Genomic DNA, 18,132 nt, shown 5'->3' with positions numbered 1-18,132 from the left:
GTAAAGATGGTTAACTTGGTTAAGATGGTTAACTTGGTTAAGATGGTTAACTTGGTTAAGATGATGTGATAATAATCATTGTAAAAGAATAAATCAAAATATTTCACTTTCTACTTTAAAGAGGAGTTGTGTATTCTTAATTATGATATTTATTGATACATAATGATATAGTTATTGATTCTAAATAAGTACTAATCAACAACAAAAATATAATTATTGTGGTAAACCATGGATGAATTAACAAAATGGTAATGTATTTAGCTGTTTTCATTAAATTTAAACTAAATGTCATAGCTTATAATATAGAAAGAATCAACAATACATATAACAGATAATGATTGTGTTATACTTATAATATAATTTCGTAAAGTAGCCAGAAAAAAGTGATAAGAAAAGTTCATTGTGGTGGCGCACTTTAATACAATTCTGTTTACTTTACTGTACAGAGCCACCACACACCATCAACACAGGATGTCTCTATCTAGGCTAGACTCTATTCAATTATTTTTTTTGACAATATAAAATATTATACAGAGCTCATAATTTAGGAACTTGATTTTGAATAATAATACTACCCCTAAACATGCATGAATTAATTACTAAGCCAAAATTAATTTTAATGTAGGCTTATAAAAAAGCAGCTGCCGAAATTGGTCTACTAAATGGTGCATGTATACCACATGACCTTTATTGACCAATCAAAAATCTTGTTGTTTATGGGAACGGTGTAGGCTTTCATGGCCAGGGAAATAAACGTGAAAACATAGCAGTGGAATTTTTGGCCCAGATATGCCTAACAAAACCAAAAAGGACAAGGTTTGTAAAATAATATTCTTCTAAGTAATCCGCACAAATACTACTGTTAATATTAGACGCAAAATTTACATGACTAGCCTGCTACAACACGTTGTATATCGAAGGCGTTTACGCCCGCGCCAAAATACCTGGGAGAGGTAGAGTAAATCTCCTATCCTGCAACACACCTCCTAAAGAAAATAGTGGTTGTACATATCGGTTTATTGACGCTAAATTTGTTATTCTTAGGGCTCATCAAAAACAGCCGCAGGTGGCAAAAATAGTGGAAAAGATGCTCCGGAAAATGCTGATGACGTAAGTATCGTACCCAGTTTATATTGACCTTGTAAAATGGTATCTACTTTGCTTCCGAATGTTCGGTGTAGTAAAAACATGGCTGCCTCCCCCATTCCATTGTAAATGTTAATTGAACATGGTTGGTGTATTATTCATAGCTAGGCCTAGTTGTAAACAAAATTGTTATACTGTATTCTCATTTCTGAAAATAAGAAACATTTACATTGTATTTTATAATATGATTTTGTGATTTTATTTTCTATTTTGTATTTTTATGAGGAAACATACAGGGTAATAAATAAGCTTGTTGAACTTTGCCACATGACATAGATTGTTTGATACTGATAGCATTTTGACAGAGGGGTGTCCTGCTGTTGTGTGTGTCATAGAGATGATAAACAAACCGAGAGGACATATACTGTATAAGTGCAATTTAATAATGTATTATAATTTAACCAACACACTTGTTATAATATAATTACCGTAAATGACTACTCTAAAAACATGCAGATTCTACCAATTTTTGATCGAACAAAATTTATTTTTGTATTCAAATATCATAAAATTGTCAGAAATTTTTAAAGGTAACTATGTGACTGTAATTTTAGTTTGGTTCAACAAAGGAATAAGTTCCATAATACAGTTTTATGTACAGTAAACCTACCAAATTTTCTCGCTGCTAAATATAGAGTAAATGACATGACACCACTAGTCTCCCCCCTCCGTGTACACAAATTGTAACATCGACTTTGAATGGCTGTTTAGTTGGCTTAGTTAGTGATGTAGTTAGGAGCAGGGGTTTGTGTTAAATTTTAAAACTCACCAGTCTTAAGAACAAGGGTTAAGGTGACTTAAGTTTGTCTAGATAGATGTTTTATGGTACCATTAGCAGCCAGAGGCTTTGTTACTGTACCATATCCCTAGAAAACACATTGTTTAAATTGGCTGTTTTTGATCAGAGTTCTTGAACCTGGTACAATGGTTCTAGACATAACCTTTCGTACTGTAGTCTATGCGCAGAAAAGCGTACTGTACAGTAGGTAATTGTTTTTAACTACGAAATATATGCACTAAATTAAAAAGATGAACAAGATTGGAAATTGCACATAAAAAAACAATTTCTGAAATCATTCATGGTTTTAATACAGATTGTAGCAAATACATTATTAAAATTGTATCTAAATCGGGTAATGTATAAAATAGAAACAGAATTAAACCACCCTGTACAGTGCTACCATACTTTGAAATTGTGGGACTACAGTAAATGGTCTATCATAAATTAAATCCTACCTACTGTAGGCTTGGTTCAACAAATTGTAGGGCCCTTGTACAAGGCCTATATACAGTTTGAAGTTTAAACAAAAGTGTAATTGAAAGATGTGAAAAGATAGTCAAGTTTGATGCAAAATCAAGATATCAGGATTATTTGACGGCAGCCATTTCTACGTTTATTAATATATTTAGAAGTTAACCTTATTTTTTTGTACGTTTAACGTATTTAAGTTATAATTAGAAACTAGTTTAGTGAAGTTCACCGGTGGCACACCGTGCCTCTACTTAGGAAACGAATAAAAATATTTGTCAAACAACATCGCAGTTGGGCTGGACAATTAATTATAAAAAATACTTACAGTTATAAGTAATACGGCATTGAATGTTATCACAGTTTGTAAGCAGAATGTGTTTTATCAGTTAGTCTGCAGTTTGAACACATTATGAGAACAATTTATGAGATTTATCTTCAAGACATGCTTTTAGGCAGCAGCAAAACAAATGGGTGAAGGGAGCTTATAACGGTATGCATGAAGAGTTATCTACAAAATGTTATTCTGTATATTGCATACATAATGTACATTTGTATGTGAGCGTTTGTAAAAGAAATGTTAATATTAGATGGAACATTGACAGAGAAGATTGTGAAATTGTTTGAGCGTATAATATTGTAGGTCTAGCTCTTTATAAAACCTCTTAATTATCAAATTAATTTTTTGGACCTTTTTACATTGCTGTACTACTATCGAAAGGAACATTTAAAAAAAAAAAAAAATTTGCCATAAATGCTGATAAATCCGAAACATAGTTTTGTACTGTGTTTTTGGCTATAACTATTTTATAATGCGTACTGTGTAGTAAGGTGATATTGTGTAGTATTTGGCTATGCTAAACTGGCAAAATGTTTAATAGTTTTAAAAGCCAAATCATTGTATTTATTGCATTGGCACCATTGATTAAGGGGGCTTGATTATTCAGTCAGGCACAGAAAGTAGCACATAATACTGTAATCAACACAGTGATAGAGTATGACACTGGCATATTTTGAACTTTGACCTTGTCACATCCAATTTCTTACTAAATTGCAGCATCTTCGACTTTCCATCTCTCCAAGTTAAAAATAATTTTTTAAAAAGAATTATAAATTGCATAACTAGAAACAAAAGTATCCTGTCTGAAAAGTCATGCAGTATGTCTGACGAAGGTAAACACATTTTGGAAATATGTTTATTTTTTATTAATTGATTACTGTGTTGAGTGGTCATTTCATTTGACGCCTGCTATCTTCTTTGTGAAATTTGAAATTACTATAGTAATTTTTACAATTAAATTTGGCTGTGTATTTAGGTACGATTATTAGATTATTGTGAGATTAGATTCAACATTTGTATGTCAATTGTCGCGCATGATTTCCTGTCAAATAATGGTGATGCTCATGCCAGCAGAAGCTCTATTAACTTGCGTTCATTATTGACTATGGACATTGACTAATTTCAAGCGTAAATTTCGTTTTAATTTTGGATTTTTTTATCTGTACTATGCCAGTTGATGATATAGTATTTTCTGCAAGCATGGGTGAAAAGATACAGTAATATTGGCCATAAGTATAGCACTAATGGCCCTAACATTATTAATTATTCCTGGCCCTGGAACTATGATAGTGCTATTGGACCTAGGTAGCACCACTTGCCCTAAAATACTGTACCATTGCTTGCCTTGAAGATAACACATTGATCCTAAGATAATATATAGTTTGGCCTTAAGCTAGCACTACTGACCCTAAAGATGGTACTACTGGTTCTAGGATACTACCTAACACTACTGCTGACCATAAAGAAAGCATTACTACCACTACTATTCCGGCCCTAAGCTAGCACTGACCCCTAAGATGGTACTACCCAAGGCTAGCACTGACCACAAGACAGTGATGGCCTCTTGCCCATTTACCTTTACAGTACACTACTACTATACAGTACAGTAGCTGCTCAATTCTTTAGCATTCAAATTTAATTATTTGTAAAACAATACTTTTAATTAGAAAGGTTGTTGATTAATTATAGTCAAGGGAGATTCCTTATTTTTGTAATTACTAACTGAAATTTAGAGTATTTGTAATTTTTAATTCAAGTTTATCAATTACTGTTTAGTTGTCTATTCTTAGTATCTGTTTACACTATATTATTTGGACCTTGATTTCGAAGCTGTGACAAGTTAGTTGCAAAGTCAGCCATGCGGAACAATCACAGTAGGCACAATAGGCTATTCTAAAACACACAATACTTGCTTAAGAAATGTCAATATGCTATAGCAGGGCTCTTCCTTTTGTGTTGGACATGTTGATAGTGCTTGTTTGTATTAAATTACAATTTATTGTATAAAGTTGGAATATGTAATGACTTTTACTCAAAAGATAAATCTACTAAATAAATTATTATAAAATAAGAAACAAGTTAATGTAGTGTAAGCTTTACTTCTGAACTTCATTTCACTTTATTTGAAATCGACTAATTGGGCACAAATTAAAGGCAATAGTGGGTGGGACTATCATGAAGGAAAATGAGCTGTATAACAAACCGGTCCCTTCTGGTGTCTTGCGGAAGCAAATATATTCACCAATTTGGATATTAATGTTCTTGCATTAGTAGATTTTAGCATTGATACACTCAACATGCTGCGACACAGGCATAGTGTTACGTGACTGAGTAGAGGATGTGTCTTTACACCAGAATTACAGTATCTGATTGGCTGATGTGATGCAACCATGTCCGCTTCCTCAAGATGGTGATCTTCTATGGCGACTGCATTACAACCAACTGACACTATTTTAAATGTTCAATGTTGAAACATTTTTCTGCGTTTAAACGGAATCAAATGTAAATTGGAAATAAAATTATTTTATGAGGTGTTTTCCCAAATGATCGTAAATCAAAACTGCACTGGGTATGATCAACTAGCATTCTTTTCACTAACTAGTCACCCATTCATAGTACTAATGTAGTACCGTAGTCTATCTGTATGGCGACTATAGAATGGACCCGAAGCTTTAAGTTGATAGAAAAGTAAAAAAGAACTTTTGCACTTCCTGCTCTTTATACAGTATTTGATCTATTTTGTTAGGTTAACCCCAGCATGAATAGTTGTAGGATTCCTTTCTTGTTATGATTTATCATACAGGTAAATAGAAGCATTTACCCCTGTTGAGATATATGATCTAATCAAATTAGGTCTTGGCTTCTTTGGCCTAGCAGCTATCACTTTGTATCTTAATAACTACTACTATATACTAGCTATATTCATATATTATTCATTTGGAATGTCTCGTGGGATTTTACTGACCAATATTATTGAATATTTTGAAATTGCAAGTTATTGTAAATGCAATCTTCTTCCTTGTTTAAAGATATCTGAAGAAAGCTAGTTTAAATGGTTTACTCTTGTATGTAACATATTAGTAATACAGTACACAGTACTTTACCAGTTTCCAGAATGAAATGTTGAGAGACTCAATTTACTTTTATTTCCTTTTGAAACACATGGTACACAGTGGCTGTATTCACCATTCACACTTAGGGAAAAAAAAAATCTCCTAACTAATTGAATACAATTTAAGGGAAATACTTAAAATATTGATTGAGTGAAGTGAAATACTTAATATTAATGGAAATATCTCACTAAAGTGTGATGAAACTATTGTATGATAGAATAATGTTACTTTCTTTTTCATGCCCTTTTTTGATATTACCAGTAGTACAGTCTTTCTAAAATTTTATTTAGCCTGGATTGAAATAAAGTGTGAAAATACTTCACATTATGTTACAGGTCCTGTTTCTGCTGCGAAAAAATAATTATTTGGTAGCAGAAGCAGGAAATATGTTCAGTAACCAGTTAGATAGCAGCCTGAAAATAATGGTTAAATCACCTTACACTCGCGCTAAGGTCAAATTTACTTTTGCAAAATTTGCGAAAGGTCGAAAATTCTTGAACAAATTTTAAAAACCTTAAAAATGGCTTAAATTTTTCATTTCAGTTAGTATCAAATCAATGTGTAGGTTGTTGTATTGTATTGTTTTATCTTTTATTCATTCAAAATTTGTGATTAAAATACAATTAAAACATGACCGCATGCAAAAATGTTAGGCATATCTACTGCAGCCTCAACAGCCTGATGCGATGCCAGTTTCCACGACAGAGTAATGTACTGTTTCATCGGCGTCAGGCCTTTCAAGTTTCAGCATGTGCAGCCTGCCTGGATCAAGGTTTTCATCACAAACAATATAAAATAATAAATGGTTTTGTTTGCGTTTTATTTGGTTCTTATTCACTCATGTGTGAATGTTTTAATTTTCTCATTTTATATATCTTATTTTATAAACGAACATGCGTCAGAATGTTCATGCATCATGTTTGTTGTTGTTATGCAATTTCAGCATCTACAGTATACACATGTGCAGTTTGTTTGTTTATAATTGCTGCGCATGTCTATTCACAAAATAAATTCTCCTTAGTCGCCTCAACTACTCGCCTGTGCAATTAATACAGTAGGCCTCTGAACGGAAATCTTGTTTTAATTTACTTGAGAAAACGTCGTTGATAGGCCAGTAACGCAATATTTCTACTTTGCTATGGCTTATAGGTTAGTGACGGCGGCGAAGTAGTTGTGATTTGCATAAAACTTTATTTAGAGCCTAGGCAGAGTCAAGTTTGAGTTTTTAAGAAAAAATTATTTTAAAAAGTTTGCATGGCGAAATCAAATGTTGATATAAAGTTTGTGGTACACCACGTGTATTAGTTCTGAAAAGAACTGTTGAGTTTCTCGACGTTTCAATCAATATGCTTTGATCGTCCTCAGGAGTGAACATTTTTTTGTCGCAAATTCCAATCGCCATTTGCGAAAACAGAAATGGTTAGTGTGAGCATAGACACCCAATCAATTCGGTGTTAGAAAGCCATTTTATCAGTTATTGCTGCGCAACTTTTAGCTGCAACGGAAAATAACAGGTATTCAATTGATAGCCGCTGACCTTGAGTCAACTACATTGCAGTTAACATTTGAACAGCCAGAGAGCCCATTGTATTTTCGGTACTGCTAACGATTTCCATTGACAACCACCCACTGATTTAAACGGTTATTTAGGAGAAACGAAAAGGTTTTTTTCAGAGCTATGCAGAAGATACAAACCAGTATACTGTACTGTACTTTCCTAGAAATGAATTATGTATATTATACACAATCATAAAGAATGTGATTGTACATACAGTACCTACATGGCCTCATGATAAGATTGTCTTTTTATTATATTGCTGCTTTTGAGTGGAAATACAAATCATTTTTGAAGGTTTATTACACTCATTTTCATTCCAAATTATTTTCAAGAGTTGAACCACAGGCCAGGTTTGATGACTTATCATTGTAAACGATTTTTATGGCTGTTGATGATAGCATTTTGTACATGTATAAATAGCAGTATGATAACAGTATATCTTGTTTCCAAGTACTGTAAGTGATGGATTAATCGTGGATTAATGAATCGGTTTCTGGTGAATACCGTGAATGACACCTGCATTGGCCATGACAAAAAAATTAAACAAAATCAGTTTAGCTTGAAGTAAAGGTATTCTTTCAACCTGGTAGTATGCAGTTGTCAACATTAATCGGTGTACTTAATAATCGTTATGACAACAATGTGAATGCCACACAGGGAAAGAGGTGCTGGAATGATGTTTACAAACAGCCATTTAAATCCGCACGTGTTTAAAGATGTATTGTCCCCCAAAATCATGGAAAATGAAGATTACTTTGTAGTTTTTCACTTCCGTATAAATAATAAACAAAAATAAGATATATAAAATGAGAAAATAAATGGTTAAATTCAACCAAAAACCCATTGATGGCAGCCAATTTGTATGCTTTAAATTACAGTTTTTTTTCAGGTTTCAAATACATTTTAGTGGATAACTATGCAAAATTAAAATGGCATATTCAACAGAAAATATTTAAAGAATTATCTTTTAATAAAGGAGACAATACATCTTTATAGACGCTCCTCTGCCATTAAGATTGTTGCTGATTTTAAGTGTTTGAAATGTGATTGCCCTCTCAATTTCTGGGAAATATAGAGACCGCAAACAACTGTGATTGTTTTACATGATTTTTTTTTATTTTACTTGCTTGCCCATTTGGACCGACCCTTTTAATTGTTAGTTGCCCTATGTAAATTTGTTGTTGGTCCGCAACTGAGGGAAACGGATTCTGCGATCCAAGGATTATCGGACAATTTTCAACTGTGTAATTATTTGTGTAAAGCTAAATTTCAATGCAACTCAGATATTCCTCAAATAAAAAAAAAACCGTGCAAACATAGCTTATAGTTAAATTTGTTAGCGTTGGAAGTCATATTTTACTATCAAAGCTTTTATTAATAATTTAATATATTTATTTCAAATCCAATAATCACTATCTAGATAATGTTATGAATAAATTATAGTTTTGGTAAAGTGTTTAAAAACCATAAAGAACAGTTGATAGATTTGTTTTTTTGTAAAAGCTATAAAAATGAAACATTAAACGAACGTCGATGTCGCCATGGCTATTGTTATCCAAAATTGTAACATAAAGTCTGAAAGATGAAAACATTATTCCATGTACAGTATAACTACAGAAGGGTACTAAGATAGCACAGGTTTTGTATTAATTACTCCCCATGGCCTACCAAACCGCCGTCAAAAATCACTCGCTGGGTCTGAATGACGTCAATAATTCCAATCCTTAATGCATGTTTTTAGTCAAGAAGATAAGTCCTACAATTTTTTATTTTGTTGGTCTATGATGATTTAAAAAAATTACATTTTTCTGATGATACTATTTCAGCTTGACCTTGTTATTATTATTTTGTATGTATTGTAATAATCTGCAAATTTAATAAAATCTTTATTATGTAACGGAAGGCCGTTCACAACAATTCATGTGTTATTCATCATGAATCTACATTAAACAAGCACACAGTAGTGGTAGTTTTAAGATTTACAGGCCCTACAGTAATTTAAATATCAGGCAGGTTTTAAAGACATAAAAGGAAAGCACTCAATAGCCTCTACTCAAATTTAAAAAAGTGGAGTGGAGGCAGCAAGCTGTAACACTCCAAAACAAAAATCTTCTGTCGGCATTCTGAGTATCTTTTTGCTATACAGTAATTAGAAGTTTATTTCAATGGTGTCTTATCATTCTATTTTTATTTGTCCATTGTGGGAAATTTCTATTATCATGATTCTGGTCAATGTCTGGAAAAATTAATATGTGGTATTTTTTTCTCAGAATTGGATGTTGCACAAAACTCATCATCTTATCGGTCACATCAAATATATTTTTTTGGTAGGATTTCATTTTTGTAAAAAATATTGATACCATTGTCATCTTGGAATTTTTTTTTTTAGGGAAAAGGTGCACACCCTCCACCACCAACACAGCTGAACAAATTCAAAGGTGGATCACTCGTGAAAAAAGAGAAGCGACAGAATTCATCAAGGTTCAACATTTCATCTAATAGGGAATTGACCAAGTTACCATTATTAAAAGGTAAAATGTAATATTTGTCATTGTGTCTTCATTTGATATTGTCACCTTATCATGAGGGGTTTACTATGTCTTCATCTTCATCACCGCCACCGTCACTAGCACCACCAGAACCACTATCGTCGCCAACACAATCATCACCAACATCAATTGTCACCAACTTCACCATCTTCGCTGTTGATACTACCAACATTGTCATCACAACCATCAACACCAATATCATTACCACTATTGTCACCAGCCCCATTGTCAACAGCACCATTTTCAACAACACCATTTTCAACAGCACCATTGTCACCAGCACCACCATTGTCAACAGCACCATCAACAACCCCTATCAATACCATCACCAATGATTGTGACCACCAACAGCTTTACCAATGTCATCACAACACCATCGATACAACAATGACTTCCATCAAGACAACAACCAATGACATCAATACAATAACAATGACATGAATATGACAACCAATGACATCACAAAACAACAACCAATGACATCACAATACTGTACAGCAACCAATGACATCCATTGTCTTCTTTGTTATGTCCTGTCATTAAAGTATAAAACACATGCCATGCTTGAATATGTTATAACCATACTGTAACATTAATACAGTAATATGTATGCGAATCTCATTTAATAATACAATTTAAAATGTACAAAAATTAACATTAAAGAGAAATAAAAATTTTAAAAATAAATAATAAATTGCTTCCATTAAAAATATTTGAACACAATGTTAATATTGATTTAGCTTTGTATGGATTTTAAAAAAGTATTCACATGAAGCTGTCGTTATTAAAGATTAATTTGTTGTTGAAGGTTTTATAAGTATGAATTTAAACATGGTGATCCATGAAACTCGCGACTGCCGTGAAAATCATTCCGGTTTCTTTCCAGATCACTGGTTGTATTTGATGAATCATTCTACGAACAACTAACAGCTTTTCTAGAATATCTTACTGCTTAAAGTTGATAATATTTCAATGTTTTATTGTTCCTATTTGCATGTTCTATTTATAACCAGTGGGTTTTACGGAACAGATTCTTGGAGCAGTTGAGTGACCAAATGGATTTGTTTATATCTGTTCTTGATTATTCCCCAGTGTGGATTGAGTTTGCTAACTGATGGTTTTAGATATAAAAAGAATTAAAAAAAATAACATCATAAAATCTACCATAAAATAATTTAATATTAAATTAATATTAATTCTCTATTAGATAATTATTTGGTCACCAATGAATACATTTTGTTTCTGTGTTGATTGTCATTCCATATCACACAGTAAAGAGTAAAATAAACAAAATAAAACAATAAACACACAATACCGTATATTTTAGACTCTCATTTCAACCCTTTACCCCACAACCACACAAAAGAAAGAATGCTGTTCCCCATTGTGTACTTTTAGTTGCATCTCTTTGGGACAATGTCAAAAACTGGTCACTACAGAAACTGTAATTACATTCTGTTTACACTCTAACTTGCTTTTATGCAATTATTTATCAAGCTTTTTTTATGGTAATCATACACAATGTTTTACACAGTGAATAAACACTGATTCAAACTAAAATCATATATTAAAAGTAGTTACTGCAGTAACTGCATAGAGAAATTTTTACATGATCCCTTAACATATAAAATGTTTTATTTATAAATTCATAACATTTCTATGAATGTGTAGTAATTATTGATTTTTTACAGAAATATGTGATTTTTTATCGAATAAATTATACGGTGGTCACTCACCGCTGAAATGTTATTTTTAAATGTATTATTTTATGGTTGAAAATAACAAAATTAAAAGATTTCTGAACAATATCCTATCCTGTATTTAAATATTTCTTTTGCTTGGGACATCCTTTTTAAACGAACAAGGACAACAAGTTAACACTACACACCAACCCTTAATTTATTTAAGGGACACCTATATTCAAGGAAATCCTAATATTATTAAGGCGACACATTCCTAAACAAGGAAAAATATGTATAATGTTATTATTACAGCATGGCCAACCCCCATTATAAAGCACATTCCCATTAAGGGGACATTTTCTGTGAAATAAACCACTATAGGACCACTATATTCTAACACTACAAAAATACAACCGACACCTATTGAAGGGAGACTTTATTGGGTCCCTTTAGTAAGGTTCAACTGTATTAAAAGCGGCCGGCATACTGTAAGATGTGTCGCGGCTTGTTACAAGTTCATTTAAAAAAAATTTATTTGAGTTGGCAGATATCACTGTTAACATTATAATAGTATCAAAGGAACATTAATAAGCTGACATCCTGATCGTAATGAATGTTGATTTGTAATGAAGTGATGTTTATGCGAGTTTAATTTTTAAAATATACAACATATTTGTTGTACTTACAGTAAGTCAAAAGGTTATATACCTACCAGTATTTTTTTCATTTACCATAAAAATAAAGGCAATATACTGTATATCTTGTGCTACTGCCAGCGGATTGTGCCATATGTTTTGCACAACTTTTAGTTCTATTACCTATTTTATTTTTAATTTATTTTTCTTTTAGAAACCTCACCTGGTGACAGAGAAGATTTGTTTATTCAAAAGTTGCGGCAATGTGGAGTTTTATTCGACTTCATTTCAGATCCGTTGAGCGATCTGAAATGGAAAGAGATCAAGAGAGCGTCACTCAACGAACTCGTCGAGTATGTGACGCATCAACGTGGGGTTATAACCGAAGCAATATATCCTGAAGCTGTTCACATGGTATTGTTTTGTCGTTGGTTTTTCATTTTGCATGTTGGGCAAGCTTAATTTTTGACATTCTCTTTGTCTCTTCCCATTGCTCCCATTCTGAATTAAAAAGTACCGTATATTTCGGTGTATAAGTCGCACCTGTGTATAAGACGCACCCCCAACTGAGAGTAAAATATCGGTATTTTTTATATCGTCGATGTATAAGACGCACCTTATATTTCATCAAAACAATGTTTTTTTAAATTGTAATCAATATTATTGTAATAATATATTTTGTTATATCTACAACGGCGTCCTTTATTTAGGTTTTTTCTTACCTAGTATCAACAAGTTCTTTCTAACTTGTTATTCATGAGTTTCGCCGCAACATCGAGTGCATGACCGTGTGTGGGCTAGCCTCGCTCGATCATTTCGAGAGGGCGCACGTTTTCACGGACAATCGTATTCGATTAGTATCTATGTATCCGAGAAGTGTGTACGCTAGGTCCATGCTATAATCACCTGGAGAATATACTAGTCGAATACCGTACACCATGTGCCACCAAAAGAAGGGCTTGCGCTTGGGGTACGGCGGTCGTGCGTATAACTACTGTATAAATAAATACTATTCCAATCGTACGACGTAAACGTTTACAAATGATATTTTATCGGAGCGCCATAATGAACAAATCTTTTCATCATATTTAGTATAACATCATGCTAAAATGACTTGAAAACTAGGCCTAGGCAGAAGCAGGTTGCCGTTACGTTAGTAGGCCTAGCCTACTCAGGCCTAGAAAACGAGGTGACGATAGCCTAGGCCTAGGCTATGTACAATCTGTGTGGTGAGGCATTTATGTTCGGTGTATAAGACGCACCCTTAATTTAGAGGTCAAATTTGCGTGTCAAAAGTGCGACTTATACACCGAAATATACGGTATATTTAAAAAAATTTAATTACTAACAACCTATCTAACCAATTGGTTTACGATCGTGTTGTGATTAGTTTTTTTTTTCATACAGTAGCATCATCATACATTTTACAGTAGTATTATCTGTGAATAATTGTGCAATATGCTTGTATCAGTTGTGCATATACAGGAATATAGCTATTGGTTAACTGTATGTAAATATATTATATATTTTCTGACAGCAAGGTCAACCATTCTTATAGTTTATATTAGTTATATGGAGGATAGCTGTCGACTGTGCGTCAAAGCATGGTCAATCGTCTAAATCCTTGTTTTCTATCGGCAAGGTTGACTGTACACCTTTATTCTGGTTATAAATACAAAGTGAACCGTAAAAAGATAAATGAATGCATGGTTGAGCGTGCCATTTGGCATGGTTAACTGTGCAGATAGTCGATTCCTATCACAATTAAGGTAGGGGTGCAACAAACCATAGCCACAAGCCATGGTCCAGGTTTAAGGCTCTCCTTGATAATAGTTATTGTGGTACAGTAGTCCTAGTCTGATAAGTGCGTGTGTGCACTTTAAAGAACCCAGTGCCGTCTTAGGAAGACTAGGAGGTTAGCACTGTTTGGTGGCTACACTGTTTGGTGGCAGTAATTGACACGTATATACGAAGCAGTAATTTCTTTCTGTACTGTACTTGCACGTGTAACAGTACAGCTGATCCACTGTACATCCAGTGCCGGTTTCGGAAGACTATAGGGCAAGCCCTGTATATAAAAACAAAGAGCTGTACTTATTCTTATCCATTAATATAAGTAACTTTATTGCTCATCTCAATATAACATTTTTTAATAAGGTTGTCATCCTCGTTTCAATTTTCTTATTGACCACATTGCCTTCCTGACAATGCCATTGTTTCGCTTTCCTTTGTTATTGTTTTAAGAAACAGAAACTTGTGAATAACAATTTGTAAATTGAAATCTGCTGATAGATACAGTAGAGTGGGTGCTTAGATAACTGCGTAATCATCACTATTGTAGGCGGTATAATATGGTTTACCAGGGTTTAGTTCCTACAGTATCTTTAATCAACATTTCTGTATATGGTACAGTTTATGGAGACTTACCAGTGTGGGTGCTTTGTTTGTGTTTTCCTGCTTTGAAACGAACACGTCTACTCTATATATTCACAATTTATATTATTAGTAATAGTAGAAATGAGAAATACCGTTTTGTAGAAAAATCTTAATAAGATCGGCAAAGTTAAAGATGTATTGTCCCCCTGAAAAATAATTTTTTAAATTTGTTTTGTTTAATATGCTTTTTAGTGTCACAAAATAGTTATCCGCTTTGACCAAAAATTGGGTTTAAAAACAATTTGTTTACCTGAAAAAACTGTAATTTAAAGCAAAAAATGGTCAAATTGGCTGCCAGCCACTGGATTTTTGTTTGAATTTAATCATTTATTATGTTATTTTGTAAAAAAAAACATTATTTTGTTCGTGTTTTTTTTCTATGGAAGTGATTAACTTTATTAGAAACTACAAAATAACCTATTCAAACTCTTGATATAAATATAAAATAACTTCCGAGGAATTAGCATTCAAGATCATGTAATGTTTATTTGAATTTTAAAATGTTGCATCTATTCCTTTGTGCCCACGTTGTTAACCTTTTCATCGAACATGCCCTTTGAAAAGGTATCGTGATGTCGCAACTAATTTTGTTTTTTCAATTCATCTTATTCTTTATGTTCACTAATTAAACATGATTCAGATATGTATTATTCTGTCCGTTATAAATACATTTCCTAGTAGCTCTCTACTCTTCAGACGCCTACAATTGCATGGTCACCGTTTATGAGAGATTTGATATCAATGTTTTTTATTTCACACGCACTAATAAGGTTGACCATCAATTTTGTTTCGCTGTTTACTGATACTAAAAAACTACTATTAAAACCTGTTTTAATTATTTTACACCGTTTTTTAGGGTGTCAATCAAATCGTTAAATTGTCACAATATTATTTTGCTCTTATCAATCATGAAGTCATTTGTTTGGACATGATGGTGAAATATCATTTTCATCAAAGGAAGCATACAGTAGATAGTTATCATATAGTTATAGCATGAAAACTTGTTAGATATCTTTTGATTTATGTATGAAAAATGCATATTTATCGATCATTATCTTCCTAGTGTAAATGGGCCTTAAAGTATCAATTTTACGTTTATTTTTAAAATTTTGATTTTTAACATAAATATCAACACAATGATATTATACACAATGAAAGTGTAGTGCTGAGGATGGTCAATGAATAGAGAATACCCTCCAAGTCCAGCTTAACAAATTACACTTTAGATTGAGCGTAAGAAAATGAATGAAAATATTATATTATGCACATGCGTACAATTGAATTTATCTAATGGTTGAGACATATGCATATCAAGCAGAAGGTTCCGTGTTCGAATCGCAGTTGGCTTTTTCTTATTCTCACAGATTTCTTCATCTTATCGTTTCAAATTATATTTATTATAATATATAATCATATATGTTGCTGAACGTTTTACAATTTTTAAAATAAGTTAATTTAATATTTTTTGCTTTGTCATCAGTTTGCTGTGAACATGTTCCGTACTTTGCCACCACCTTCAAATCCATCGGGCGCCGAGTTTGATCCCGAGGAAGACGAGCCGACATTAGAGGCTGCGTGGCCACACCTACAGGTATCGTAGTTTTTTTTTAAACAATTTGTGATGACTGACAAATTGTAACAGTAGTACAGTAGTAGTACTATTACTCCTTCAGTCTGTATATTGAAAACCAAAATATAATTGCACTCCATGATTTTAAAAATTATTAGTGCATTAATGGATAACAACATAATAATAATACTTAGAAGGAAACGATTGTTTTTTTTCTCTTTTGTGATGTAAACACCATTTTTATTTACAATAATTAATATCATAATATCATTAATTTCTAATGTTTGTTTTTTTTTTCAACTTCATCAGTGGTATAACATTTTAAATTTTATAAATAAAAAATATTCATATTTGTTTATATTCCATATTACCTTCTTAAAACGATTGTTATTGGAATCCATCTCTTAAAAAAAAAACACACAAAAAGACCCAATTATTATTTTTATCATTAATATTTACTTGTTATTGAAATTTTGATCAATCTTGTGATACTAAATACTAATTCAGTAGATTTCATATGTTATATTGTACGTTTTATTGTTGAGTTTCTTTATTACACCTGGTACAAGAATGGAAACATATGCGTTGGGTAATTAGATTGTGTCCACAGGCAGACCTTCTATTCTACATAGCTTCCCTTGTGTTGCCTTCTTTTCGCTGGTGTAATTAACCAATGTGACCTTACAAAGTCTAGCTGGAGTTGAAAGCACTAAAAATGCCTATGTTTCTTAGAGGAGATTGGAATATATAATGCCGAAACAAGTTTGCTTTCGTCACTTGTGTTTTTGTTAATGATTCACAAATATTTTTTATAGCCTATTTCATGGACAAATCTGATATTCTTAATCAAATAATTTCCAAAAATGTGTTACTACAAACAGTAATTACATCATACAGTATAAACAATTTTTGAACATTTGATGCAAGCAAAATAGAGGAAATTATGATCGATCGAACCATGGAATTGTGGATATACAGACCCACGGCAGCCAGCACTTAAGCACCAGCCCAATCAGCATACCTGGAGACAATCGGCAATTCTTCTTGGAGTTCTTTATTGTGTACTGTATGCATAAATGACCAACAACTTTATGTCCCATCCAAAGGATATTAATTTGAAACTTTGAATATTAAATTAAATATTTTCAATTGCAAACAATAATCAGTTGAAATATCAATTGGTAATTAAAATATATAATAACAATTTTTTTAAAGTATTATTATTATTGCCCAGAAATAAAAAAAAAATACCAAACCAATGCAAAAATGTTGTACTGTAGAATACTTAAATATATATACTGATAAGATGTTTCTTATTTAAAAGAAATTTTTTAATTACAACTATTTCCATCAAAATTTGAATAATGTTTGACATTTTAATTAAGCTTTTCCATCGTTAATGTCTTAAGTATCGCAGCATTTGATTACTGAGAAGAACTGCGATTATAGTTTGTTTACATCTAGGTTATCGGGTCATAATGAAAACAATCATCTATCCATTGTGAATGATACTTATTACATTAGAGCATAAATTGTTGAATGCCGAGAATTAAGTTATCAACCTAATTCAAGAACATTGACACATTGCGCAATGATCGTTGATTTAAATCGATAAATAAGTTTCAAATCTGTAATACTTAGAAGTTGGCGTTGATTTGAAACGAAATCGCCAACGTTAATCAGACGTTCTTTCCGTTGTCAAAGTTATTGTTTATTTAGAACTAAAGAAAATTTATACTAAACATATTACTAATGGTACGTTATTCCAGATGGCTTTAATAAAAAACAACACATGCTTAGGTATAGTTCTGCATTTTACAATTTACTACAGTTACTGGTGCGAATTGTTTAATT

The 18,132-nt window shown here is 32.3% G+C and overlaps 1 protein-coding gene across 1 annotated transcript in view; it reads left to right on the top strand.

Moving 5' to 3' along the window:
• The first annotated feature begins 664 nt into the window (after nucleotides 1–664).
• The window catches only part of LOC140060596 (serine/threonine-protein phosphatase 2A 56 kDa regulatory subunit gamma isoform-like), a 38,896-nt gene continuing 21,428 nt past the window's right edge, over nucleotides 665–18,132 (top strand). The window contains exons 1-5 of the mRNA XM_072106877.1: nucleotides 665–816; nucleotides 1,045–1,110; nucleotides 9,796–9,937; nucleotides 12,487–12,686; nucleotides 16,189–16,299. Of these exons, the coding sequence (XP_071962978.1) occupies nucleotides 790–816; nucleotides 1,045–1,110; nucleotides 9,796–9,937; nucleotides 12,487–12,686; nucleotides 16,189–16,299 (546 nt within the window). The 5' untranslated portion in view covers nucleotides 665–789. The remainder of the gene's footprint in view (nucleotides 817–1,044; nucleotides 1,111–9,795; nucleotides 9,938–12,486; nucleotides 12,687–16,188; nucleotides 16,300–18,132) is intronic.

Source organism: Antedon mediterranea, chromosome 10 (genome assembly GCF_964355755.1).
Source record: "Antedon mediterranea chromosome 10, ecAntMedi1.1, whole genome shotgun sequence".
Lineage (NCBI taxonomy): Eukaryota > Metazoa > Echinodermata > Crinoidea > Comatulida > Antedonidae > Antedon > Antedon mediterranea.
The sequence above is the reverse complement of the archived record's forward strand: the minus strand, read 5'-3'. Positions and strand labels throughout refer to the sequence as shown.